At 35.3% G+C, this 27619-nt stretch overlaps 2 protein-coding genes across 6 annotated transcripts; one reads left to right on the top strand and one right to left on the bottom strand.

Moving 5' to 3' along the window:
- Positions 1-50: 50 nt before the first annotated feature.
- Positions 51-8613, top strand: LOC128222053 (interferon-induced protein 44-like). 3 transcript variants are annotated; one of them, XM_052930817.1, is made up of 7 exons: positions 51-127; positions 2872-3491; positions 3736-3833; positions 4243-4440; positions 4605-4748; positions 5149-5320; positions 5468-8613. In XM_052930817.1, exons 2-7 carry the CDS (start codon positions 2966-2968, stop codon positions 5785-5787), a joined length of 1458 nt encoding a protein of 485 aa, XP_052786777.1. In that variant the 5' UTR covers positions 51-127; positions 2872-2965; the 3' UTR covers positions 5788-8613. The 3 variants fall into 3 exon arrangements, with proteins under 3 accessions (XP_052786777.1, XP_052786776.1, XP_052786778.1); XM_052930816.1 differs by having other exon boundaries at positions 2840-3491; XM_052930818.1 differs by having other exon boundaries at positions 59-127; positions 2965-3491.
- Positions 8614-8684: 71 nt separating this feature from the next.
- On the bottom strand, positions 8685-24429 carry LOC128222054 (interferon-induced protein 44-like). Of its 3 annotated transcripts, none has more exons than XM_052930819.1 (7): positions 24407-24429; positions 16434-16960; positions 16088-16155; positions 15212-15409; positions 14620-14763; positions 11562-11733; positions 8685-9868 (listed from the first exon to the last, which is right to left on the bottom strand). In XM_052930819.1, the coding sequence occupies exons 2-7, from the start codon at positions 16957-16959 to the stop codon at positions 9765-9767; spliced, it is 1212 nt and encodes a 403-aa protein (XP_052786779.1). In that variant the 5' UTR covers position 16960; positions 24407-24429; the 3' UTR covers positions 8685-9764. The 3 variants fall into 3 exon arrangements, with proteins under 3 accessions (XP_052786779.1, XP_052786780.1, XP_052786781.1); XM_052930820.1 differs by having other exon boundaries at positions 8687-9868; positions 16088-16152; XM_052930821.1 differs by lacking the exon at positions 8685-9868 and adding an exon at positions 10905-10982.
- Between the last annotated feature and the right edge of the window lie 3190 nt (positions 24430-27619).

The following is a 27619-nucleotide window of genomic DNA, read 5'->3' as shown; positions in this document are numbered from 1 at the left end:
AAATATCCATAAAACAGCCGTAGTGAAGGTGTAATAGTGTAATGTAACCACAACATTTATGTTTTGATTTTTAAGTTTACACATTATTTTAAAAATAAAGGCTTTTGTGTTCGTGATTTATTGAAAGGTAATTATTGAATAGAAATAAGGTTGATGGTCTTATTAAATACAATAATAAAAAAATAATGGTATTTTGTTGTGCAAATGAATTGACCGAATCGCTGTGTTGAACTTTTTTGGGATCCTTTCTAAAACTTGAACAAATATCTTCAGATAGATGCATGTTCATGTTAGACTGCTGATTGGAGGGTAATCTGCATGTAGGCTGCATGTTTTTGGTGCAATCTTTCGTTTGGGTACTTTTTTGGAATGTTTTTTGTTCTGAAAACGTTTCGATCAAATTGAAGTTGATTTACTTCCTGATATAAATTTAGGCATTTCGAGGTCATATGACACCTAGGCAAGAGTTAATTCCCATCTATAGAAGATATTCTGTGTCCGTTTGTGAAATCATGGATGCCCATTTGTGAGTTGTTGGTACGTAAAGAAATTGGGCCAGAAATCACGAACGACTTGAGTATAGTATTTCTCAACTGATGAACATATATATGTAAGCACGACCGAAATCAATATAATAAAGCACCACTTTGATTTAAATAAAACGAAAGCAAAAGAAGAGTTTCAGGGAGTATTACTCTTTTAACTGAATATTTGTTGATTTCGACTTTCGGTTTTTATTTCATTACTCTTTGTTGTACATTTGTTTTTAGATTGTGTATTCAAATACTGTTATTATCGTTGGTTTTAAGGAGAGGTATATTATATATTATAAGACGTGTTTGCGTGATTTGTGTGTATGTGTTTTTGTTTGGATCAAGTCGTTTTGTAGTCGAAATGATCGCAAATTTTGCTTGTTCTGATATAAATGGTGGCAATATTATTTTTTTCAAAGCACAATAGGAACTGAAGCCAGACTAACTGAAACAAGATACATTATTAACACATTGCTTTAATATTTTTTTACAGTTTGACATCGAACATGCCTGTGCATGCCAACATTTTCGTTTTACAAATATTTATTTATTCATGACGATAATGAAAAACGATGTGTAAGGACAAGAACAGAATTCGACTTTAGATAGTTAGTTTTAAATATATATATTATTGAGCAATAATCTTCAATTGGACATTTGTTTTCACAACTAGCAACGCCCCTTTCCACCAAAATTTGTCCAAGCAAACTGTATTATTTCATTATCGGAAACATTATGTGAACAAAATGCACCAGATTGCACCATTTTAGACTAAAAAGACATTCTTCAGGGGGAAGGACCACACTCCGACCCATGTAAACATCATTTCGGCTCTATAAATGTTTGTTTCTTGGACAATCTTACGCACAGTGGATCAAAAGTTACGACCTGAGGCTGCAATCCCTCAAAATGAAATTGAATCGGAACTGATTACATGTTGTTGTTTTCCTACAGTTCTACTCTTTGTATGGATAATAGATTGCAAGAAGTGGCTTAAAATGTTCATGACTTCAGGACAAAAACATCAATGAAACATAATATTCAAGAGTTGACGAGAAAATTCGCGAATTCGGTGTGTCGCATGTCGGTCGTACTAACCATTGCCATACCGATAATAAAACCAATTTAAATGTCGAAGGTGTCACTAAGGCCTTAACCGGAAAATAAAGAACGTAGGACTTTTGGTTTGCAGTTTAAGGGCAAATCAAATTTATCATAATTTCAGATGGTATTACATATTCGTTTAAAGGATATTATTTTAACATTTACAGCAGTGATTAGTGGAAACCGGACTAGCTCAGACAATTATACTCTTGATAACAAATTAGGGACCGTGATAATGATGCAAGCTCTTCTGTTTACGTTGGCTAGTACTTAAGCAGGTCAAGTACAACTTACATTTAGAAAATAGGCATATACTAACTTCAAGTTTTCTTCACCTTTACACATTCAGTATTTGTCTCGCAAACATCTGGGTTTAAATTCATGCAATATATCAAATTTACCGAGCTGTAGCCAGTGTAAAATGTTGTCAGAGCAGACGGTAGCTTAAGTTTAAAGTTGAAGAAAACTTGCAGTTATTGTATTGCGTACACCATTAAATTGGAGTTGTGAATATTGCAAAGCGGGGTGGCCGTCGACTTCATTCGTGAATACAACTTCTAAAAAAAACATTATAAAAGAAAATGACAGCTTAAAGCTGCTTAAACACGACGGGGCGTATGTTTTTGGTTCGGCTGAATTATTCATAAAGCAGCCGTGGTGAAGGTGTAAAAGTGTAATGTAAGGACAGCATGTATTTTTTATTATTTTGAGTTTACACATTATTTCACAAGTAAAGGCTTTTGTGTTTGTGAGTTATTGATAGGTAATTCATGATATATGAATAAGGTTGATAGCATTATTAAATACAATAGTATAAAAAATGGAATTTTTGTTGTACAAATGAATTGACCGGAACACTGTTTTGAATCTTTTTGGGATACTTTCTGAAACTTGAACAAATTTCTTCAACTAGACGCATGTTTAGGTGAGAATTCTGGTTGTTATTAAAATATTTGAGAGTATTCTGCATGTAGGCTGTATGTTTTGGGGCCACCTTTCGTCTGGGTACATCTTGGCATGGTTTTTTTTGTACTGAAAACGTTTCGATCAAATTGATGTTAATTTACTTCCTGATCTTTGCCATTGCCATACAGATATTTATATTAATTTTAATGTCGAAGTGGTCACTAAGGCCATGACCACAAAAACTAAGGACTTTTGGTTTACAGTTTTAGGGCAAATTAAATTTATCATAATTACAGATGGTATTCCAAATTCGTTTCAAAATTTGAAGCAGTGATTAGTGTTAACCGGAATAAGTTTGATTGTTGCATCTCAAAATACACGTGTGAGAGGCAGTATGCGCCCTAAATCATGTTGGATTTAGAATGGCGGGACGGCTAACTGAAGATCAGAAGGATCAGCTCGAGACTTGGATCGATTCTGGACCAAAGACTTTTAAACTCATATACAGCATCACACGGAACGAATGTAGTGCCCACGAATTCCACCGGAAATGCGACAACCAGGGACCCACCGTAACGGTTCTCTATAACCAAGAGGGATCCGTGTACGGAGGGTATGCGGGTATCAGTTGGCAGAAAAATGGGGGATACATGAAAGATGAGAGAGCGTTTATCTTTCAATTGATGTTCTCTGGAAGACGTGTTTCAAACACGTTTCGATCCAAAGACGCATCAAAGGCGTTGCGATTTGAAGCCAAAGACGGTCCTTGTTTTGGTAACCCAGATTTACTAACATTTACCGGGGAAGTAGCTATGTTTGTTGACGGATATTTCGATCTAAATGGAAAAGTAGATCTAGGAAATTACTTCGAAGACAAAGGTGTTCCGAGCCGCCATATTAACAACGGACATATGAGGGCTACTGAGATTGAGGTTTACTCTGTCAACGGTAAGCACTATTTTCTATTTAGCTTCAATTAATGCTCGTTCATCTTGTTATTAATTTAAACTAATTATCAATGTTTTCTGTTCATCATTGTTTCAATTGTTTTAAACCCCGAAAAACATTATAACGTGGTGGTATTTATTTCGCAACTGTGCAAAGGCGACCAAATAATGACTTATTGCTGTCGAAAACATTTCTATTTTCAACTTATTAAATTATGTGTTGACATTACTAACTTTATCTACAGTTGTTAAACTACATCCAGAAACGAAAGCTTTTATTCGCGCCAGAGAATCGCAATGTTCAGGATATATTTGGAGAAACACTTTGGAATTAACTGATGAGGTACAGTTTTGATAGTTGGTGGAACTGTATGAAAGACAACAGTTAAACGTTTTAAGAGAATGAGTCAATTGCGATAAGCTAGTCGCCATTTGTCGACTAATGGTATATGAAAATATGTGTATCGTGTTATGTCGATTTATGATAGTATGTTCTTTTATGTATATGTCTTAATAATAGTACTTTTTGATTTAATTATTGATATATTTCTTTATTCAGGAAATATATATGAACATTCAATTCAAACAAAGGATGAAGTCAGATTATCAAAATGTATTAACATTCAAATATACTCTGAACGAGAAATCTTTCGGAAGCACTAACCATTGTAGAATCTTTACAAAACAGTCATTCATTTGAATAAAAAGGTTTTGTTATCTTAAATAGTATGTGTGTAACGTTTATTTTGCAGACAGTTGAATCCCTCCGCCAGGAAATCAGAGAAGTCAGACCGAAGACTAGAACTGACGTCACAGACTTTCGGTTGCTGTTGATTGGTCATATCGGTGCCGGAAAATCAAGCTTTATCAATACTGCCATGTCCGCTTTCTCCAGGAGGGTCATGCACACGTCTCCTGTTGGTACTTCGGAAACTGGGCTTACCAAACAGGTACAACAAAATGTTCAAACAAACAAAAGTAATTACCCTTTACTGATTTAAAGGAGTCAATGTATAATAATATATAGATTTACACCTTACGTGAACAGCTCGCTCATCCATTCAATGCATATATGTCAATATATTTAATGTATACACACATTTATCAACTTCAGTTCATACCTTATCAAGTACGCGAGACGAACGGTTCGCTTCTGCAATTCCATCTTTGTGACACACCTGGCCTTGGGGAGACTTCTGCGATGGATGCAATCAATTTGCACTTTCTTTTGGACGGACATATACCGCCATCATTTGAGGTAGTTTAGATCCTAGTTTTGATTTTTTCTTTTTGTTTGGAAAAATGAGTTCTGTATTAGTGATTTACAACATAGATAATTCAACTTAGTAACCTGGAAATGAAATGAAGCTTTACAATGTCGTTTTCATTTGTAACCGATAAGGCATACTGCTTTTAAGCTTGGACAGAATTTTTTTCTGCAGATTTACATTTTTTTAAATGTTAAATCACTATTTCCGTGATCTTAAACTTTGTTTGATATAATCAAGGTTCAAAAGGAAGTGTTTATTTTTCAAACTATCTGCTTTCCAATCTACTTTTATCTTGAGGATCTTCAAACAAGCTAACACTAACTAAACAACTGTTATTTTCGATTCTTCAATCTTAAATCACTCTTGCATATCATTTTTATGCTTCAGTTTTCACCGTCGCGACATATGAGCGCAAAGACTGTTGGCTATATTTCGAAACCTGCACTAGCACAAGAAATTCACAGCGTAGCTCTTGTGCTGGACGCCTCCACCGTCAATGGAATGTCTTTAACAGACACGTCTTTGCTCAACTTTTGCAAAAGATTGATATTAGAAAAAGGTATGACCATATTTTTCAGTTGAGTAAACAGTCTGTATAGATGTTGATTCTATCACATGTTCAGACGTGAATTAAATAAATTGATATGTTAGAATTGTTTTTCCTTTCTTAATTAAGATCGGTAAACTACGATGATTCTAATTTTAGCCATACCTTTCGTGGTTATTTTGACCAAAATCGACAAACTTCACGAAGATATTGCAGACAACCTAACTGACGTATTTAAGCGTCCAGAGGTCAACCAAGCTGTAGAAAAGGTCAGCGAGGCGCTGGGTATTCCACCAAATCACGTGTTTCCGGTTAAAAACTACTACCGCGAGGTGGAAACAGAAATGCCTGTTAATGCTCTTTCTCTTATGGCGCTTCGGAAGTTGGTGCTCTTGGCATCGGATGTTTTGGACGTACGCACTTCCAGTAGCAAAGAAAATCAAGCGGATTCAGCCGTGACAGAATCTGATTCTGCGTAGATAGTTTTTTTTACAGATGAAGCGACAGTAACAATTAACAATGAAAACAAAAAGCTTAAAAAATTGTTATTTCTGGATGTTTTGTCTTTCCATTACAAACCGTCCACAAAATCAGGAAACTATTGTTTATTAGTTCAGCCTAAAATACATAATATGGTATTTATTTCTAGAAAGAAAAGTGTGTTGAAGGTATCGTTTTAACCACACCATCAACCGTTACCGAGATCAATGACATGGTTTCTAAGCAACCTGATTGTTTTGTAGAAGCTTTAAAAATCTTTTAAGTTGTATATGTTGTCTTGTGTGTGTGTGTGTGTGTGTGTGTGTGTGTGTGTGTGTGTGCTGTTATACGATAGACAATGTTATTCACAGAGGTCAAGCAATATGTGAGAAAGCGAGCCTTTTGCGAACTAACTTACATATTTTAGGGACGAGTCATTTTATATCATGACGAGTGTCAGACTCTTTTTATAAAAGGCGTTTTGCAGTGAAAAATAGCAAAAATAGAGAATTATTTTCCCTTCAAAAAGTGAAAAAAAAAATTGTTATAGGCTCATGACATTATTTCCTGTTTGAACACATTAAGTTTCGAACGTCTAAAAATGTTTCTAATCAAAACACCAAGACACAATACCACGCTTTCATCGTTAGAATAAGAATGAAATTACACTTTTTCCTTGCTAGAATATTGCAAATAAAGCATTTCTTGTTTGTTCACAAACATGTGGAGTGATATGTTTTCTGACCAATAGAAATAGAGCAATGTACATTTTGTAATATAGGGAAAAACGTGATGTATTTTAAAGTATGCGTGACGGAAAATATTACATTTCAAATTAACTTTAAAGTAAGTTTGCTGATCAGATTTCGAAAGTATTTGGTTTGCAGGGTTGTGACTTAATTAATGTTGTTGTTTTGGGTTTTATTTAATCCTCTTGAAGGAGAGGAGCAAACAACCCTTATCAGAATGTTGTTGCTGAGATAATAGATGCATTTGTTTTACAAAAGCTGTTTTAGTTTCGTTTTCATGATTAAGTTGTTGCTTTACTTTGTTTGCATACATTGCATATGCGTTTGTTTTTATGTATACTTCTTTCATGTTAAAGCTGTGTTGTAGTCTTGTTTTCATAATTTAGTTGATTTAATTTGAATTCATTTCATATGCGTTTGTTTTAACATTTGTTAGATATGTACTAAAATATCTGAAGTAAAATAAAACATAATGTTGTGGCTACAGTTTTAGATACTTGTTTTAATGTTAAAGCAATGTTGTAGCATCGTTTCCATAATCTAGTTGATGTCATTAATTTGAATTCATTGCACATGCGCTTGTTTAAATATTTGTTACATATGACCTAAAATAGTTGATGTAAAAAAACATAATGTTGTGGCAACAGTTGTAGATACATTTTTAATGTTAAAGCTATGTTGTAGCATCGTTTTCATAATTATTTTGATTGAATTAATTTATATACATTAAAAATGCGTTTGTTTTAACATTTGTAAGATATGTACTAACATATTTGAAGAAATATAACTTTAATGTATTGGCTATAATTTTAGATACTAGTTAAAGTATAAAGCTGTGTTAAAGTATTGGTTTCATAATTAAGTTGATTTAGTTAATTTGAATACATTGTATTTGCTTTTGTTTTAATATTTGTTAGATATGTACTTTAATAGTTGAAGAAAAAACCATTATGTTGCGGCTGCAGTTTTAGATACTTCTTTAATGTTAGAGCTATGTTTTAGTATCGTTTTTATTATTAAGATGATTAAATTAGTTTAATTAGTTTGCATACAATGCACGTGCGATGTTTTTTTTTGATTTGTTACATTATTTAGGTATGTACGACAGTTTCTTCTCAATGCACTCTTCTTTACTCTTCAAAAACTGTGTATTCTCGCATAATCATGTCTTATCCCCATTATTATGTATTTTCGTGTGTATTCTATGTACATTTTAATATAAAAACTTAACTTTTATCTGTGAGAGTGCAGCTTTAACATGTGGACAAGTCGTGCAGATAACGCTATAGTGTTATTCAATGCCATTATTGCTGTTGAGCGCAGTACCCACTTGTTTATGACAATGCTATTTTACTAATCGTGTGACTAAAATATTGTGAGTGTGATATTTATTTCGGATGTTCAAAACATTAAGATAACAATTGAAAAGCAATATATTATTCGTTCCATTTTCGCACCTTTCAGTTTTAATTGAGACAACGATGAATTTTATTTTAAATTTCATACTTATTTCTTTAAGCTCGATTTTGACGAAAGGTGACAGGTTTTATAGAGGTATCAGGCTCGAGTGCGTTTCCTTCTAAGAAACCAGTACTTGTGAATATATTTTAAAGATAATGAGGATGTACCCCTGGAGGGGATCGAACCCACAACCTCTTAGGTGAGTGGCGGACATTATACCACTATACCAAATATTACCCTCGATGATGATTAAGAATATATGCAATATTGAAGCCCTTTAAAACGTCAGCACTTTCGGAAACTGGGCGGATTATGTTGTACTTTTATGGCAATATCGTGGGTCACAACAATTTCGCTATCCAAACGAGCTTTTAAAGTATTTTTTTATTTGCTCGAGTGCGAATATTTGGCTTCAAAAGACAATTTGACTTAGTTCATAGTCAAAGACAATACTTTTTCAGTTATTGAGCTTAACAACAACGAACGATTTGTAATACTGGCATTTGGGCCTAGAACTATTTTCCAAAAGTATTTGCCAATTGTAAATAGTTCCTTTAAATGCAAAGCAACGTGATTGTGTAATTCCGCCAAATTAATTCTTCTCATAGCTGATATTTTTTTAATTCAGTTTATGTTTGGGAGGTCTTATTGTTAAATGAAAACGTTTGTGTGTTCATATTTATATTTTCGTTGATAAAACGATGTTTCCATTGTAAAATCAATATACTAAAAAAAAAAAATTATATATTTAAGCAGAAATAATTAGATAACAAAACAAGCAGTGTTCGATTTCACTTTCGTTCAAAAGCGACTGCAAGAATAAATACAGATGCTATATGTGGCGAAAAGAGAAAAAACAACTGCAAACACGTTTAAAGGCATTTCAACGAAACAATTATACAGCAAAAACTACAGGGACAAGCCAAGTAGTCAAACATTCAAAATAAAACCTGTAAAACATGACAATGAACTATAGACACAAACATACAACAAACACATATATGAACACCACACACAGACCACACACTCATTAAAATAGCTTAATCGATACATGATAAATGATCAATACGATGTACCATTTATGGCAAAAAACCAAATCCGTTTGTAGAACATTTCATCTGTCTTCTATTCGGGATTTCCGTTTACAGTCATAGGCAACCTAGTGCTCCTTTACTTTTATGCTTACTTAGTATATTGGAATTTACGAAATATACGGAATCATGTCATTTGAAATAATTCATCTAGATCTGTAAATCAACATACTCAGTCATATTCTGAAATGGTCTAAAAGTGTATTATGTTTATGCGAGTAAACATTTCTTAAAATGTTTATCAATGGAGTAAATGAAGTATTTTTTTAAACTTATCTTAATTTTGTTAATCTGATTTTCCCAAAATTTAGGACTTATTGTCTGACTCAAAAAGGCATGGGCAGTTAATCAATACAAAAAAAAATCACTGATCGTGTATCACCTTACCCTATAATACTTAGTTTTGTGTATTGAACTAAGTTTCTTGGATTAGGGTATGGTAACCTCTGTTCAAAGTCTAGGCAGTATCAGACTCGGTTACTTCGTTCGGCTCCGTTGGACATTCTTCTCTGCTGAACATGCGCCCCTCCAGGAAATCCGAGGCCATGAAAATCATCTTCTGAAGCGCCATAAGAGCAAGTGAGTGTATTGACACGTCTGTTTCTACCTCAGTGTGGTAATTCTGCAACGGAAATACGTGGTTTGGTGGAATACTTAGCGTCTCGCTGGCTTTGTCTACCGTGGCTTGACGTCGGGACGACTGAAAGCGTCTGCCAGATTGTCTGCTACTTCTTCGTCAAGTTTGTCAATTTGTGTAAGTATTACCACCAGTGGTATGCCTGAAAATCAAAATCATATAAATTCATGTTAAAATAGATTAAGGATGGAGGCTTAAATTCCTAGTTTGTTTTAAAAGCAACACTCCCGGCATTGGTAAAGAAAAGAAACAACGGTTTGAACTTGAAAGATATTTGACTGCTTCCGACTAACTACCTAATGTCGACAAAGTTAAAGCTTTCTCCATGATAACATTAATCCATCAACAAACCAAGCCTAAAACAATCAAATTTTAATTACCTTACAAACGCTTGTCGGCAAAAAGAATAATTAGAAACAATACAGCTTTGATTTAAATCTTTGATGTTTTATCATTGAAACAAACACTTCACAATATTTTTTTTCGACATCTTACCGCTTCAATACCTAAACGAGTCCCTTTAACCGACATTCCCTTTTATTACTAGTATATAACAAACATCAATGCAATCTACCTGCTTCGTAGCTTAAATAACTTGTAAATGAAAACAATAGATATTCCTGTTTCACTGTTGGATTAATTGATGGATTAATGTTATCATGGAGAAAGCTTTAACTTTGTCGACATTAGGTAGTACAAGGCAACAATAGATGCAATCTGCCTGTTTCACTACTGATATTTCTAGTTCAAGGCAACAATAGATGCGATAATCCTGTTTCACTGCTGATATTTCTACATCAAGTCAACAATAGATGCGATATTCCTGTTTCACTGCTGATATTTCTAGTTCAAGGCAACAATAGATGCGATATTCCTGTTTCACTGCTGATATTTCTAGTTCAAGGCAACAATAGATGCGATATTCCTGTTTCACTGCTGATATTTCTAGTTCAAGGCAACAATAGATGCGATATTCCTGTTTCACTGCTGATATTTCTAGTTCAAGGCAACAATAGATGCGATATTCCTGTTTCACTGCTGATATTTCTTGTTCAATGCAAAAATAGATGCGGAATTCCTGTTTCACTGCTGATATTTCTAGTTCTAGGCAACAATAGATGCGATATTCCTGTTTCACTGCTGATATTTCTAGTTCAAAGCAACAGTAGATGCGATCTAGCAGTGAAACAATAAATCCGATCTACCTGTTTCACTGCTTATATGACCAGTTTATGACAAAACTAGATGTGGTCCACCTGTTTTAGACAACAATAGACACAATTTACAGCATTCACCTTAATAACATAAAGCTAAGTATACTGCCTTGGATATGAGTAGCGTAAGTGATGTTGAGGTAGAATTTAATCGTTCTTTGAACTACGGTATTGATTTGGTATCAATAATTCTAGATTAACCGTAAAAACAACAGGACCAAGCCTAAATGCCCAACAACTTTTATAAACTTAATGGCCTAACAGTAAGACGAGAACATACAAACGAATATTGGAACAAGACATAAAACAGTTACAAATAAAACAAGTTTCGATGAACTTTAAGGGTACAGCTTTGCTACTTTCAGTGACGCCAAACTGGTATTCGCTGGAATAGCATAATACTTACCGTATCATTATACACAATACAAAGATATGAAATTTCAAAAATACTATCTGTATCCAAAACAGAAATTATAATTAAATACCATAATGAAAAAAACCGTGACAAGCCAAGTCGAAAATAAAACCGTGTACGAGAGAGAGCCACGGTCGAAAACTCGTAGTTTCATCTGCATAATGTATTTCTTCAAGTGTATACTATATCGTATAAATTAGAAATACCTTTTTCTTGTACAATTCTCTTGCAGTCATTCAGCCATATTTTGACTGCTGGCGACATATCGCTGAGGGTTGAGGCATCTAACACAAAAGCAACACTGTGAACTTCGTCCGATAGAGTAGGCTGTTGAATGAGTCCACCTGTCTTGATGCTCACATGGTGGGAAGGAAAAAACTGGAATGTCATTCGATACATTAATACTTATACATACGATGGTTATTTAAAACACACGTAAACACTATACAGACAACACGAACTAGAGGAAATAGTAACATTTATATATATATATATATATCTCAACGGAGAACAATTACAACTACACTGTGAACGTAGAGCCAGGACATTAACAACTAAACTGTTGACGAATAGCCAGTACATTAATTACTACACTATGGTCTAAGGTCAAATGCCAAAGATTATTCCATTGTGAAAGAAGGGTCAAAACATTAACGACTGCACTAATGACAAAGGGCCAGGACGACATGAACGACTTCACTGTGGAAAAAGGGCCAGGACATGAATTACTCCACTGTGAACGAAAGGCCAGGACATTAACCACTTCCCTGTGGACGTAGGGCCAGGACGACATAAACTATTAAACTTGGGATGAAAGGCCAGGACATAAATTACTACACTGTGAACTAAGGGCCAGGATATTAACGACTTCACTGTGTTTGAAGGTCCAGGGCATTAACGACCACACTGTGGAAGAAGGTCAAGAACATTAACAACTACACTGAGGACAAAGGTTCTAGACAATACTAACTACACTGTGGAGGAAGGTCCAGGACATTAACGACTACACTGTAGACGAAGGGCCAGGACATTAACAACTACACTGAGGACAAAGGTTTTAGACATTATTAACTACACTGTAGACGAAGGTCCTTGACATTAACGGACTTCACTGTGAGTAGGTCCAGGACATTAACGGACTTCACTGTGAGTAGGTCCAGGACATTAACGGACTTCACTGTTTGTAGGTCCAGGACATTAACGGACTTTCCTGTGAGTAGGTCCAGGACATTAACGGACTTCACTGTGAGTAGGTCCAGGACATTAACGACTTCACTGTGGACGAAAGTCCAGGATTTAACGACTACACTGTACAATACGGTCTAGGTTATAAATTACAACCATGTGGACGAAGGGCCGAACTACTACACTGTGGACGAAGAGACTTGTACAATAATTACTACACTGTAGAAGAAGGCCTAACACATAAACGACTATACTGTGGACAAAAGGCCATAACATTAACGGCTACAATGTGAACGAAGGGCCATCACATTCACGATAACAATGTAACAATGAAGGTCTAGAACATTTACGAATATACTGTTAACGAATGTCCAGGACATAAACGTCTGCATTGTTGACGATGTTGACGAAAGGCCAGCACATTTACGACTGCACTGTGGACAAAGGGCCAGGACATTAACGACTACAATATGGACGAAGGGCTAGGACATCAACGACTGCAATGTGGACGAGGGTAAAGGACATTTAATACTACATTGTGGACGAAGGGCCAGGACAATTACGACTTCACTGTGGACGAAGGGCCAGGACGACATAAACGACTATACTGTGGATAAAGGGGCGATACACAAATAACTTCCCTGTGGTCGAAGGCACAGGACATTAACGAATTCACTGTGGACAAAGGTCCAGTATTGACTCCACTATGGATGAATATCCAACATATTTACTACTTCACTGTGAACGAAGGTCCAGGACATTTACGACAACACTCTAGATAAAGGTCCAGGATATTGACTACATTGTGGGCGAAAGGCCAGGAAATAAACGATTAAACTGTAGATGAAGGTCCAGGATATTAGCTACTATACTCTGAATACAAATCCAGGCGATTTACGACTTTAATGCGGGCGAAGGTCCAGGACATTAGTGACTACACTATGGACGAAGGTCCAGGACGTTAACGACTTCACTGTAGACGATGAATATAAATGATTTCTTTGTGGACGAAGAGCCAGGACATAAACGACAACACTATGGACGAAGGTCCAGGACATTTACGACTTCATTGTGGACGAAGGACCAGGTCATTAACGACTACACTGTGGACAAAGAGCCATGACAAAAATATTAAAATGTGGACGAAGGGCCAGGACATTCACAAGCACACTGACGACATAAACGACTACACTGTGGTCGAAGGGCCAGATTATTAACGCCTACACTGTAGATGATAGGCAAGGACGACATAAACGACTTCACTGTGGACGAAGGGCCAGTAGACAAATTATTATATTGTTGACGAAGGACCAGGACACAGAAACACCTTCACTGTGGACGAAGGTCAAGGACATAAACGACTTCAGTGTGAATAAAGGACGAGGAAAATAACCATTACACTCTGGATGAAGGTCCAAAATATTACCGACTACACTGTAGGCGAAGCAACTAAACTGTGGACAAAGAGCCATGACATAAAATACTTAACTGTGGACAAAAGGCCAGGACGTGCACAATTACACTGTGGACTAAGAGTCAGGACGACATTAACGTCTACACTATGGACGAAGGGCCAGGATGACTTTAACAACTACACTTTTGACGAAGGGAAAGGATGACTTTAACGACTACACTTTGGACGAAGGGCCAGGACGACAAAAACGGCTTATACCTATTACATTCTGGATAAATGTCCAGGACATTAACGACTACACTCTGGACGAAGGTCCAAGACATTAATGTTTACATTGTGGACAAAATTCCATGACATAAACGCTAACACGTAAACGACAACACTGTGAACGATGAACTAGGACATAAATTGCTACAATGCGGACAAAAGACAGGACATTAAAGACAAAAATGTAAACGACGAACCAGGACATAAACGACAACACTGAGAACGAAGGACATGCCATTAACGACAACACTGTGAACAATGACAAGTCAAAAACGACTGCATAGCGAAAAGAAGACAGGACATAAACGACTAAACTGTGACTTTTTAATAACAATGCAAATATAGGTTGGTTTAAATAAAGAAAAATAACGCGTGTGTTCATATGTTCAAATGGTTACCTGAAATGAATTTGGTATGTGACCGTCTAAAAGAAAGTGCAGGTTTACAACGTCCATCGCCGAATGTTCTCCAATACCTGGTGTATCGCATAACCGGAAGTGGAGACAAGGTCCGTCTCCCTGACGCACTGGGTAAGACATGTACTGGAAATGATAAACACAATATCAACTGAACAAGTACATTATAGAAGCCAAATACAAAGGATGAAAACAGTTTTTATTTGATTAGTATATACAAGTTTCCTTTAGCTCCATTTTGACGAAAAGGTATAGGTCAATCCCGTTTCCTGTGGGTAAAAAATGATCATTGTGGCTATTTTGAGATGGTACGAGAAAGTAACCATAGAGGAGCTTAATCTCTCTTTGGCAAAAGACGGACCGGACACCTAAACCATTAGACCACTCCAAACCTTGAGTTTGTATTAGGATTTATTTCTTTAACAACAATCGCAAGCGTTTATATTTTCCTGGAGTTACAGTAGTAATTGACTCGGAGTAGTAAGAAGTCGGTCAATGTCATTCGATACATGGCATATGCACTACGCCAGTAAAATGATTAGCAACATATAAAGTTGGATGATAAGAAACTCACTTTATTGGTAAGGCCATTTTCTGAGCCACCGACAACAGCCTTATGCATTACTCTACCGGCAAAAGCTGACATGACAGTATTAACGAAACTGGATTTTCCCGCACCAATTGGACCAGCAATTAGTAACCGGAAATCGGTGACTCCACTTCCTTTTGGTGGAGTTAATGCCGCAAGCTCTTCTGTCATCTTAGACAAGTACTGAAATATGACAATTGCAACGTAACTCGGTATATTAAATAAACATAACGAAACAAGAATGCGCCCGTTTCAATACTTAATTACAACCACAACAAACATTAAAGGGACTAGATACCAGATGATACAAGTGCAAGAAGAAAAGAAAATTGTCAAAAACTTACATATAATTGACATTATTGGTACAACGCATTGAATCTTATTTACTCATTATCACCATGATTACGACACATGCATCTTTCGAGGTTGGTGCGCATTGTTCCAATTCGAAACTTACAAGGGTTGTCTACCACGTTGAACCAAGTAATTTAAAAATAGCGTCGGCACACTTATATGTACTCATAAACATACATGATTGAAACTGGTCAACTGCTATGCGCTATTCGAAACGGGGAAACACAGATGAGACAGCAACATGGTTGTCTTTTATCAACCATGTTAAGTGATGTATTATCGGCCTCCTAGAAACTGGCATTGACAGTTCTAGGCTTGTTTTGAGAAAATAATGTACTCGCCCATTTTTGGACCATCTGGGCGTCTAACCCCTTTAAGGCCTAGCTAGATCTTATGTAGTATAATAAAGCAATAAGACCCTCTTTTTAATAAAACCCATAAACCGAATACATTTTATTACATAGGTATTGATCACTGTTGTGTACATTTATTTCAGTTAAAGCATACCTCTTCATTAAGAGCTGGTGTTTTTCGCCATGTTTTTTGCTTGGGCGTTGAGGTTCGAGCGTCATCTGCTGGTAGCAAAATACACATTTAAAAATTGTTTTTGTTTGTAGACATTGGCATATTAACATTATGACGATAATTTAAAACTGAATAAGACAATGCGTACAAAAGTGAACAAATAGGAATGTTATACTCAAAAATATATTTCAAAATAAATAACGTTATTGAGAAAGCAATAAATCATTTACGCCCCGTTTATACTAATAATTGTTTTAACAAATACATACTATGTAAACAAAATTATTAAAGTTGTACACTACAATATTTCATAACAAAAATGCCTCACCGGAAACAGCGTACACTTCCATCTCCGTGACAACCATGCTCCCGTTGTTGATGGCGTCGTTAGATACGTTGTTACTGTTTTGATATGTTCCTAATGCAAGATTGCCATTAAGAGGAAATGTCCCGTCTTTATCCATTGAAATAGTTCCGAAAAATGGTTCGAAATCTAGATTACCAAACAAGGCACTGCGATTAGAACCGAAGTACAATGCTTTCGATGCATCATTTGGTCGAAATGTGTTCACAACACGTTTTCCCGAGAACATAAGCTGAAAGATGAATGCGGTGTCATCCTTGGCGTGACCCCCATCAGTCTTCCAACTAAGGCCCGCGTATCCACCGTACACAGAGCCCTGCGGGTTGTAGAGAACCGTCACGGTTGGTCCTTGGTTATCACACTTCCGGTGAAACTCGGCGGCGCTGCATCCGTCCCTTGTGATGCTGTATAGCAGTTTAAAGCTCTTCGGCCCACAGCCGATCATGCTTTCTAGTAGGTTCATGTGTTCTTTGGTCAGTTTTCCCGCCATTCTGAAACGTTTAAGATGCATAGTGAGTAGCAAAATAAACGTTTACTTGGCGAATACATTTAAGCCACATGGTCCGTATTAAATAAAACAATTTTAATTCAATTTCATAACATGGTATATACAATGCACAAAAATATTTTTTATCATGTATGTATATATGAAGCCTCTTTATCTAAAAGTGTACTTTACCATAAACTCAACAAGAACTGTTTTATTTCCAATGGTACAAAGAGTTACAATGCTTTTACATTTGCCTTTATAAGAAATATGCAGTTCGAATTTAAACCTGGAGTAAGGTATATTAAATTGTCAAACGAAAAAGATATGGTGATGTGTGTATGGTCTGTTTGTCGTGTTTGTTCAAATGTTTAAGTTTGTGTATCGCGTTACCATGTGTTTTTATTTTAAACAGGGTTTATATTTGACTGTTTGAATACGGAGCTTGGCCCTGAGGTTATTATTGTATTATGAAAACGATTCTATATAATGCTACCTGGATATCTAATATCAAAGGCAATGTTGAAAGGAAAGGGCACAAGTCGATCCATGATTTACTGCAGTTCTGAAGGGATGCATATGCATAGTTAGTCGTCAAATACTCGCCAACTTGTCAAAGACGTTAAAGGCACGGATTAAAAAAACACTATTTAAAACATTTTAATTAATATTTTTTTAGGAAACAAGTGTCTTAAGATTGTTAAAAATATAGTTCGTTTTTCAATTGCGTCATAGGTGAACAAGACGGACACCATCGAAGTCGATGATTTAGCCCAACTTCCATGTTTAAAAATAGTCACAAGTAAGAGTTCTAAATATTTCCATTCAAGTTTCGAAATAAAATTATCTTTCTGAGACTAAATCAGAAATCAGACTTATGATCGTTTGTAAATACGGGCCCAGGCCCAAAAATCACGAAAATAAATGTATCCAGTCTCAACTGAGAACAATTTTAAAATATTGTTATGATTAAAATTGAGCCGCATCGTGTGAATTAGGGCGGACATAAATATTTCAAATGATTTAATCAATACAAAAAACACTTTAACAAACTGCTTTTAAAGAATTGGCACATAATTTTCTCTCAGATTTATGACCATTAGTTTACTATTGTTTCCACAGCAACCATAAATTTCGTACCGGCTTATATTGACTACATTCATATAAAACAACTAAAATTATTCACTAGTTGTAGTATTGATAATTAAATGTTGCACGTCATTTAAATTATGTACTTTCGCTATGACGTCATGTGCTTGACGTCAATTTATGTATTCGAAATGCGTACTACATGGTCTCACTTTCATCTCAAAAGGCCACTATTAAAAGGGGTAACCCGGACCCCCCTTTGCTACATATCATGTTATATACCAAAACGACCGGAAAGGTCTGAAGTTTATCAGACTGCCGGCATAAATTAGCATAAATGGCGGCAAGCCGAGAAAATCCAAGATGGCCGACAAAGATGGCCGCCAAAATCTAAAAATCAAATTTGCTCTTTTTTGCCTTGTTAATCGACCTTTTCATCTCGTTTCAACATTATTTTTCACCTAAACTGTAAGAATGATCATAGTTTATGCTTTTTAGTGATGACATAGGGGGAAAAAGGGGAAAATATAACTTTTATACAAAAAAATATATAAAAAAATGCCCAAATTTTGCAAGGGAGTGTGGAATTCTAACATATATCTTTTGAATAATTGCATTTAGTAACCTTTTCTTGTATTATAAGATAATTTTTATTACTTATACATAAATAAATATGTTTTTATATGAGTTTTAACCAATTTTTATCCAACCAAAAGCTGTTTCAGGTGGGTGGGGTAAATTGAAGCGGTTCTGAAAACCGGACCAAAAAATGAGAATTTTCTTAAAGTTTCATTATGAGGAAAAAACTGCTAGGTTGCATGCAACTGACACCTGCAATTATGTTGTATCAAAGCATGACTATCAGGGTGAAAGCATAAATTTGAATAAACAGTGGCGAGCTAAAATTATCCAAAATGGCTGACCTTTAGGTTGGATTACTGGCAACATGGACAATTTTTCATGATTATATTTATAATAGTATTAAAAAGTGTATAAGTAGATGAAAGTTTATTAATGAACAAATAACAAAATAGTGATATTTAAACAATTATATCATTTTTCAAAATGAATTAACTTCATTAAATCAATGATGGATAACATAATGACTTCCAAGGTGGTTGCTAATATTTGATATCTTTGACAAAATAACAGTAGGCACATACAAATAATTTTTACCATTTTGCATATGAGTATATGGAAGTGCATCTTAATAACACTTCTGGGAACTAATAAAATCATAAAGCTAATTTAGCAATCTTCTAACTCAACATCTGCGAGTTCAGTAAACAAGTTCTGACATGAACTTGTGTTTGTCAAGCACCCCTTACAATCGCACGCTTCGGTACAAGGTTGCTCATTCGAACAACAAACACAATCATCTTTGCATGAATTACAGCAACTACAAACCAAATCACTTAGCAATTCAGGGGCAGCTGCAGCCTGTGTCATCATCTGAGGAATAAAAAATCCTGAATGTGGATCAACAGTATAACCATAGTCCACTGGATTAGCCAATGGTGTTGGGGATAATGCACCTCTCCACATCAACAATTGGTACATACATCGAAGCAAGTGGAGCATGAAACTGTCATTGGTTGGAGGAAGTTTCCTTGGTTTTACTTTTTTTTTGCAAGAACAAGATTTGTTCTTAAAACATTCAGTGATTTACAATTGTTTTGACCATACAACAAGCCAACAAAAACAACAGCTGCTGCCTTTGTCTGAGGTAAAAGTGTGGACTGAGCCCCAAGGTCTGCAAGATCACTGACTTGCTCTGCCGATTTGGTCATGACTTTGAAAGCTCTCTTTTTACCAATACCAAATAATGAAGAACATGTATCACAGCCCGTGATACAAAATACCGGTAACAATATTTGTGTTACTTCTGGCTGAAGAGATTCAACTGCGGAATGAACTGGAATATACCTTGTTCGATCAGAATACGCCACTTTACGACCCGTTTTGAAAAATATCTTTTCAACTCTCAACTGATCAAAATGATGTACAAGGAGAACAAACACGTCGGTGTCCGGACTAGCAACAACAATTGTATTTGCACCTAAATCAGATGCGTGTGCAACATGAAATATCAGTGGAACATTTGCTTCCTCCTGGTCGGATGTTAGGCCACCAACAAATGCTACTGACAGACCGGTGACTTTTAAAGCCTTTGTACCCATACCACCAGCAACAAACAATGTCTCACCATTGACAAGAATATCATGGGCATGCAATGCAAGGTGTTCTGTATAAAGTTTAGTCAACTCACATTTACTCTTTGTGCTGGTCAGTATACTTTTCCAGTCCCTGATCTGCATATTTGGTTGAATTGTAACTGGCGCATGGGAAAGAGTTTCACCCCGTTTTTGGCGCGTTTGGGCCTTCAAACTGTTAGTCACATACCTATCGAAAACCACATGGATGTATTTGATACCATAACTGCTGGCTAATACACATCTCCAAAACTCTGAAGCCATTTCCGAGTAAGTGATTTGTCTATTTGATGAAGGTTGAAGCATTTGGACAATAGCCATCCCATCAAAGACAATACAATTAGCAGCTGGGATACTGTAAATAACCTCATCTTTAACAAGACCTTCAATTTTGTCTAGGAAGTCGGATTTCTTTGTCATTGTTATGGAACCTTCATCAGTGAACAAACTAAGAGGGACTGGGGCATTTTCAAATGATAAAACCCGTTGCAAAGGCGCCTTTTTGGATGTATTAATGGCCAAAAAGCCGAAGATACCACTCCTCACCATTCATCTGAACCGATTTTGTGGCCGTTCGAACAACAGACTTAGACAGAGCCATGGTTTTTAATTTAACCCGTGCCATTGGATCAACGAATGTCTTTTTTGTTAACTGGTCTTCTTCAACTATGAATCTCTCACTAACAAAGGTTTGCAGCAATCGTTTGCCTGTATCATGACAATTTAAAATGCTCTCATCCACCTCAAGTCGGGCTGCTACTCCTGTAGCAATGTTCACTATCTTTTCAGGGGGAGACGAAAGAGAAAACGGATCTATAAATGATTCATTCTCAAAAAGGGACAACATCTGACTAACTGCACTATTGTATGCATTTGTATGGAATGGAGTGTCTGTGTGATGTTTTGTTGATGTGGTCTGTCTGCGGTTTGCAAATGCTATGGCATACTTTGCGGTTAACGGTCTCGATAAAAACCACCGTGTTAATGCACTGTCATTGTGTGTTAACCCTATAATACCACCAGAGGATTTGAGTGCCTTATTTTCTGTGACTTCAAGCACATAATCTATCCAGACAGCATTGAACGTGCCTTTTGTGAGTTTAGCAACAAACTGACCTTGATCGAAATTCTTTGTTAGGTGTTCAGGAATTCGATTCATCTTCAACACCATGTAAGTCATGAACCTGGCATAAATAGATCTATTTGAGGCAAACAGAAAAGGCAAAAGCATCTGTTTGGCATCCTGGTGAGCACTCCAAATACCATGCCTCGAGGAAGATAGATACACTTTGATAGGCAAAGATACCTTAGTGAGATAGTCATCCCAAAATTTGAACAATGGTGACATTGATCTTCCCTCAGATCTGAATAACTCAATAAGAGGAATCATCTCAGAATCGATCAATCCTGAAATACACTTTGATAGGCAAAGATACATTAGTGAGATAGTCATCCCAAAATTTGAACAATGGTGACATTGATCTTCCCTCAGATCTGAATAACTCAATAAGAGGAATCATCTCAGAATCGATCAATCCTGAAATGCTATCAAATTCATTGCTATCAGAGTCGGAACTTTGTTTCATAGAGGCAATCCTCTGAAAAAGATTGTGAGGAAACTCTTTCTTTTTTTGTTCAGCCCATGCTCTTAGCTGAAAGAGAAATCTGTTGTTCAACAATTCATCAATCATGAGAATAGCCCGCAAAGCTCGGTCAAAGTCTTTGCCATACAATATATGACCAGCTGTCAACTTTGCAAAAACATCAGACTCTACCATCAACTGTTTTAACCCCGCATCATAAATGTGCCCTATCCCACCAAAAATACTCATCATGAAATGCATGCCACTTTCAATAGGTATAACGCCCTCAAACTCACTCGGGCAGGCCCAGACATTTCAAGGGCCTTTGTCAATAAGCCCATATCAAACACAATTGGACAAATATGTTGTCCTAAAGCACCCATCTGTTCTTTTGTACGGACTAATGTGGTATACACAGTGTTAAGATCAGTAGGGGGAGCTAATATGATTGGGTTATAAACAATGTCTGATGTTTGAAGTAATGAAAATACAGTGGATATATTCGAAGGGATATAATTTACAGTTGCACCGTTTTTCATATATAGAATAGATTTATTTGCATTTCAAACATATATTGTAATATTTATAGTTATTCAGCTGTCTTATAGTGAACATACATGTAAACACATGTTTTTGAACCATTTTCACTCATAACATTATTGCAAATTATCAAAACAAATAGTCCAGGACACTCTCAATTCAACTTTTCAAGTTTCTGATCACATAAATAAACAATCCATCCATCTCTTAAATATTTTAACATTTTATACATGACAAAATACACTTACTATGTTTAAGAAGGAATAAATGTTTAATATTCATTATAATTATACTCACTTTAGTGTCAAATGTTGAAAAAAATGCCTTTGTTTACATGTTTTTAAATTTTCCCGCCGAAACAACTTCCACGGTGCTGATGTAAATTTTATCTTTGAAAATGATCCTACCTGTATAAATGGCTTTTAATTATAAAATTCTTAAATTAATATGCTTTGATCAAACATAATTATAGATGGCAGTTTTGCAACTTAACAGTCTGTTCTCTCTAGTATAATCTGAACTAAATCCACACCTGGTCCGAATTTTAATCCACTTCAATTTACCCCACCCACCCAAAAACAGCTTTTGACAATTTATGACTTGGTGGTAGATGATGGAAACAAGTTTGTAAATTATGTATAAATGTTTATAATTATCTTTTAATCTAAGAAATAGGTAATGGGTGCAATAAATAAAAAGATACAAATTAAAATAGTACCCTCATATGCAAAATTCTGGCAAAATTTTCACTATTTATTATGAAAAAATTGTAAATCTTTTATATTTTTACCAAGTTACATCCTGAAAAGACATAAACCATCTTTATTCTTGCAAATGAGATGGAAAAATATGTAAAAATAAGATGAATAGTTCTATTAACAAGGCAAAAAAAAGCATAGCTGATTTTCAGATTTTGGCGGCCATCTTTGTCGGCCATCTTGGATTTTCTCGGCTCGCCGCCATTTATGCCAATTTATGCCGGCAGTCTGATAAACTTCAGACCTTCCCGGTTATTTTGGTATATAACATGAAATGTAGCAAAGGGGGGTCCGGGTCTCTGTTTTCAAAAGTGCTGAAAGTCACCCTACCATAATGCGTAATTAAAGTGATGAAGCCATGATTTTTTCAGTATTATTTCCTTTAAAGTCATTTGATTTAAATCGCCCATGAAATAAAACAAACAAATTTGTGTATGTCCGAAGGCCCAAAATCACGCAGTGCGGCTCTATTAATTATAAAAACATATACTTAATTGGCATACTTTACTTCAACAAGAACAAGATTCAAATCAACAAGAACTTGTCCAAATTGGCGTTACGAGTTGAGTTATCACCTTTTATGCGATACACATGTAGTTGATCTTATTGACAGTTTACAAAAAAAACCTGCTTAAAGTTTATATACGAACGTACCGAGAACACAAAAACAGTATCATCAAAACAATTTAAACTGTTAAAACAAATAGAGGACATCCTGATAAGATAACATTTTTATTTCAACCAAGGAGAAAACTGTGTAGATTATATACAGTAGATCTAGAAGTACTGTGATACAATAGATTGTAGTAGAGGGCCAAAGATGGCAAACAACACAGATTAATGTCAGAAAAGGTTTAATAAATAAATTAAGAAACAATAACAATATATATCAAATATTATTCGACTACCCATCATAAAAGTATCTGTTTACTCGAATGATAATGATTCCCTGAGTATTTTATTCCAGATGTCTTGCACCCCCATAATAAATTAAACATATTATGGGTTAACATAAAACAATATAAAAGTGACGATGAAAAAAACAAGTAAATTGTTAACATATCAAGATGTAATTAAACGCTGTAAAGCAGAATTCTTTCTTTATCTAATTGAAGAATGATGCACGGAATCTAAAGCAAATTGTTATTATGTTCTTGATAAAACACTAATTGTACATTAATTAATACGAATTGAGTTTTACACGTCAGAAGTTAACAACACTGAATATACAATTATCAAATCAACAAATAAATCTACCAAAGCGTACCTTACTATATGAAGTATTCCTATGCAATAAAAACCAAAAGAAAAAGTAGATTTTCAGAAAATATAGGGGACGTTACTCGATTAACTTGAAGAAAATATCATCAACTTTCGGTTTCGATTTCAGACAGAATTGAGTAATAATGATAAAAGGATTGTTTACTTACTAGGTATTATTAAAGCAAAAAGACGCTTAGTATATTTATTCTCTAAGGGTATCACTTATTTTATATTGAGTGCCTTTAGTGTGTGTGTAAAACATAACATACTGTATACATGTACGGTGTAATGTAATCTTCTTAAAAAGCGTTAGAACAGACTTTAGAAATTAAGAGTACTAAGAAAAAAGAGTTTTTAAAAACAATAAAACGAAAACGTTCTTTGTTCGGATCTTACAGTTGCTGTTCGTGTCAAAAAGTAGAAGATTTTAGTCAAAGTGATCGATATTTTACTTGTTCTAGTAATCTAAATCACAAATCAAAGTACTGAAGTTACTGAAATCCGGGCTTCAGCTCCCTGGAAGCCCTCCATCTTAAAAGCTCTTATGGTAAGAAGATAGCTCTGGTTCTCAGTTTTTCCTATATGTAAGATGCATCAGGAAGCTCTATGGCGTAAAACCTGGACGTGGGCTGTGAACGTTGAATAAAAGAAAGGGCTTTATAAGTTCATAACTTAATAATAAGTTTATATCTAAATAATAAACCCTTTGTTTTAACTTTGATAATAATAGTAATAATAAAAATAGCGATGATAATGGTAATGAGAGTAATGATAATATTTAATAACGATATAGAAGGTATAGCTCGATTATCAACTACACTTTTTATTTCAATTTTCAATATTGTTTATCACATGCATTTAAAATAATTTTTTAATTAATGTTATGTTATTTTGTTATCATATTTGTATTATTTGTTTATCTTTGTTTGTGTTTTGGCTATACCAAATTTTACGTGGCTCAACGTCATCCGATCATGCAACTAGGTTTCCTTTACAATATTCTTTATAGGAATTTTCAGTGTCATCGTAACATCAATAGTTTGCTACATAAATATAAATAGAATTGTGCGAATGGAGCATATTCCTTCAAAAGCTGGACGATTCAAGAGTACCACAAAATCGCTACAACATTATAAGGCAACAATGATTGTGTTCGCATATTTACTTGTAATCATTTTAACGTCGATTGCTATAATTATTATTTAATCCCTTGGTTTTAACACAACAACTATTGACTGACGGTGTTTATACAATCAACTGCATGCTCGACAAATGTATTTACGTTTTGTGGTTCCGGGAATGTCGAATGGAAATTCTCAAAATGGCGTCTCTGCATTTCTGTCCGGGAATAGAGCACAAGATTGAACAGATACGCCTGGAATTATTTGACGTGGTTACCTTAGAAAACATGAAGATTCGTCGGAACACTTTTTACCCTATGTTGAAGCGATCATGATTTCCCCCATCAACGGAATATGTATTGATACATTTTTGTAAGGCGCTGTAAGTACAAAAGAAGTTACCCGTCACTTTTGATAGTGATGATTTAACAAAATTTGCATGTATCTTCAAGTTAACAGACTCTTGCGTATTGACAACAATAATCAATATGTGGTTTAATTTATCTATTATTAAGGACGAAAAAGGTATCCACAAATTTAGATAGTGGGGATTAAACCACAAGTAAACATATCTTCAAGTAAACCGATTCTTAGATGCCAGCAACATTTGCCATTCAATATTTGTGTCAATTTATATACTCCAAACCAATACGCATTGTGTTAGTTTGTTTTTGTATGCATTATTATGATCAAAATACGAAAAGGCAAAGAATTTATTTTATGATAAGAAAAACAAAGACATTAACAATGTACGCGTCTTGTAGGAACAGCGTCGACAATGTACGTTGCCATTGCGAGGAATATAAGTATTTTTTCATGTGTACGTTGACTTTGCGGAGAATATAAGTAGTGCTCATGTGAACGTTGACATTGCGAGGAATATAAGTAGTGTTCATGTGTACGTTGACATTGCGAGGAATATAAGTAGTGTTCATGAGTACGTTGACATTGCGGGGAATATAAGTAGTGTTCTTGTGTTCGTTGACATTGCGGGGAATATAAAAAAAATCATTTGTCCGTTGTCTTTGGTAGACTTTCGGTAGATGTGTAACCGGCTGGGATGTATTGCTGATGAATAAATGTAACCTAATCAAGCTATATTGAGAACAAAAGAATGCATGAAATGTCAAAAATGAGCAAATATATCTCAAAAGCGCTTGCCCATCGTACACTTCTATTGCATTAGCGACCTATCTGTTTCCAAAGACAGGCTTGATGAGTGTGTCACCGCTGTTTAGGGTTAGGAATAGAGCTCTTGTAAAGTGTTCTTTTACTCTTATCATGCATTTTCGTTTTGTTAATTTTGCTATAAACGGGAGAACAGGTCACATATTTCATTATTCTAAAAATAACTGGATCAGGGTATAATAACCCGATTGAGGTATGAACCTCCATCTGGAATATTTACCCAGCCTGTTTAATGACAAGTTAAAAGATTGAATAGGCTGAATTTATAATATGTTTCATGGGCATATTACATTCATAAAGCACCACAAACCATTAAACAGTTGCGTGGATCTATCAAGTCTATAGGGAGATGTAGCAAGTGTATTTTTAACATTTTTCGTACTGGCTTTGTAAGAAAACATGACAACATGACAAATGTTCTTGGATTAAAATCAATGTCAACAAGTGTGACTGGAATTAAACCTTGACAGTCAGTTTATACGAGGATTTTACACAATGCACTCGTGGATAGCAATATTGAAATATTAAAAATCGTTCTTTGTCGTGTTTGTGTATAGCTAAAATGGATTCCCGTCAACCAATTCCCGATGGCCAAAACAAGTGAAACCAGCAGTCTTCGAGTCCGAATTCTAAAATCATAATTAAATAACTCCGCAGCAGTGTTTGTTTGAACGATCGTTACTTCGGTAAAAGTAATGTATAAGTAGAAGTAATGTCTTGCACTCATTATACCTATGTAAAGGCAAGGCTGCATGAACAGGTAGAAGTAATGTTTCGTTACCGTTCTACTACCTCCGTTAAGGCGTAGCTACATGTACAAGTAAAAGTAAAGTTTGGCACCCTTTCTAATACCTCTGTTAAGGGGAAGTTACATGTGCAAAATGAAGAGATGATTCGCCCCCTTTCAA

Source organism: Mya arenaria, chromosome 16, assembly GCF_026914265.1.
Source record: "Mya arenaria isolate MELC-2E11 chromosome 16, ASM2691426v1".
NCBI classification, from domain to species: domain Eukaryota; kingdom Metazoa; phylum Mollusca; class Bivalvia; order Myida; family Myidae; genus Mya; species Mya arenaria.
Note: the sequence above shows the minus strand (reverse complement) of the source record. Positions and strands in the feature narration are given on the sequence as shown.

Coding starts and splice junctions, on each gene's coding strand:
- LOC128222053 (XM_052930817.1), top strand. CDS start 2,966: ATGGCGGGACGGCTAACTGAAGATCAGAAGGATCAGCTCGAGACTTGG. Junction 3,492..3,735: donor TGAGGTTTACTCTGTCAACG/GTAAGCACTATT, acceptor CTTTATCTACAG/TTGTTAAACTACATCCAGAA. Junction 3,834..4,242: donor CTTTGGAATTAACTGATGAG/GTACAGTTTTGA, acceptor TTTATTTTGCAG/ACAGTTGAATCCCTCCGCCA.
- LOC128222054 (XM_052930819.1), bottom strand. CDS start 16,959: ATGGCGGGAAAACTGACCAAAGAACACATGAACCTACTAGAAAGCATG. Junction 16,156..16,433: donor GGAAGTGTACGCTGTTTCCG/GTGAGGCATTTT, acceptor TTTTGCTACCAG/CAGATGACGCTCGAACCTCA. Junction 14,764..15,211: donor AAAATGGCCTTACCAATAAA/GTGAGTTTCTTA, acceptor TATCATTTCCAG/TACATGTCTTACCCAGTGCG.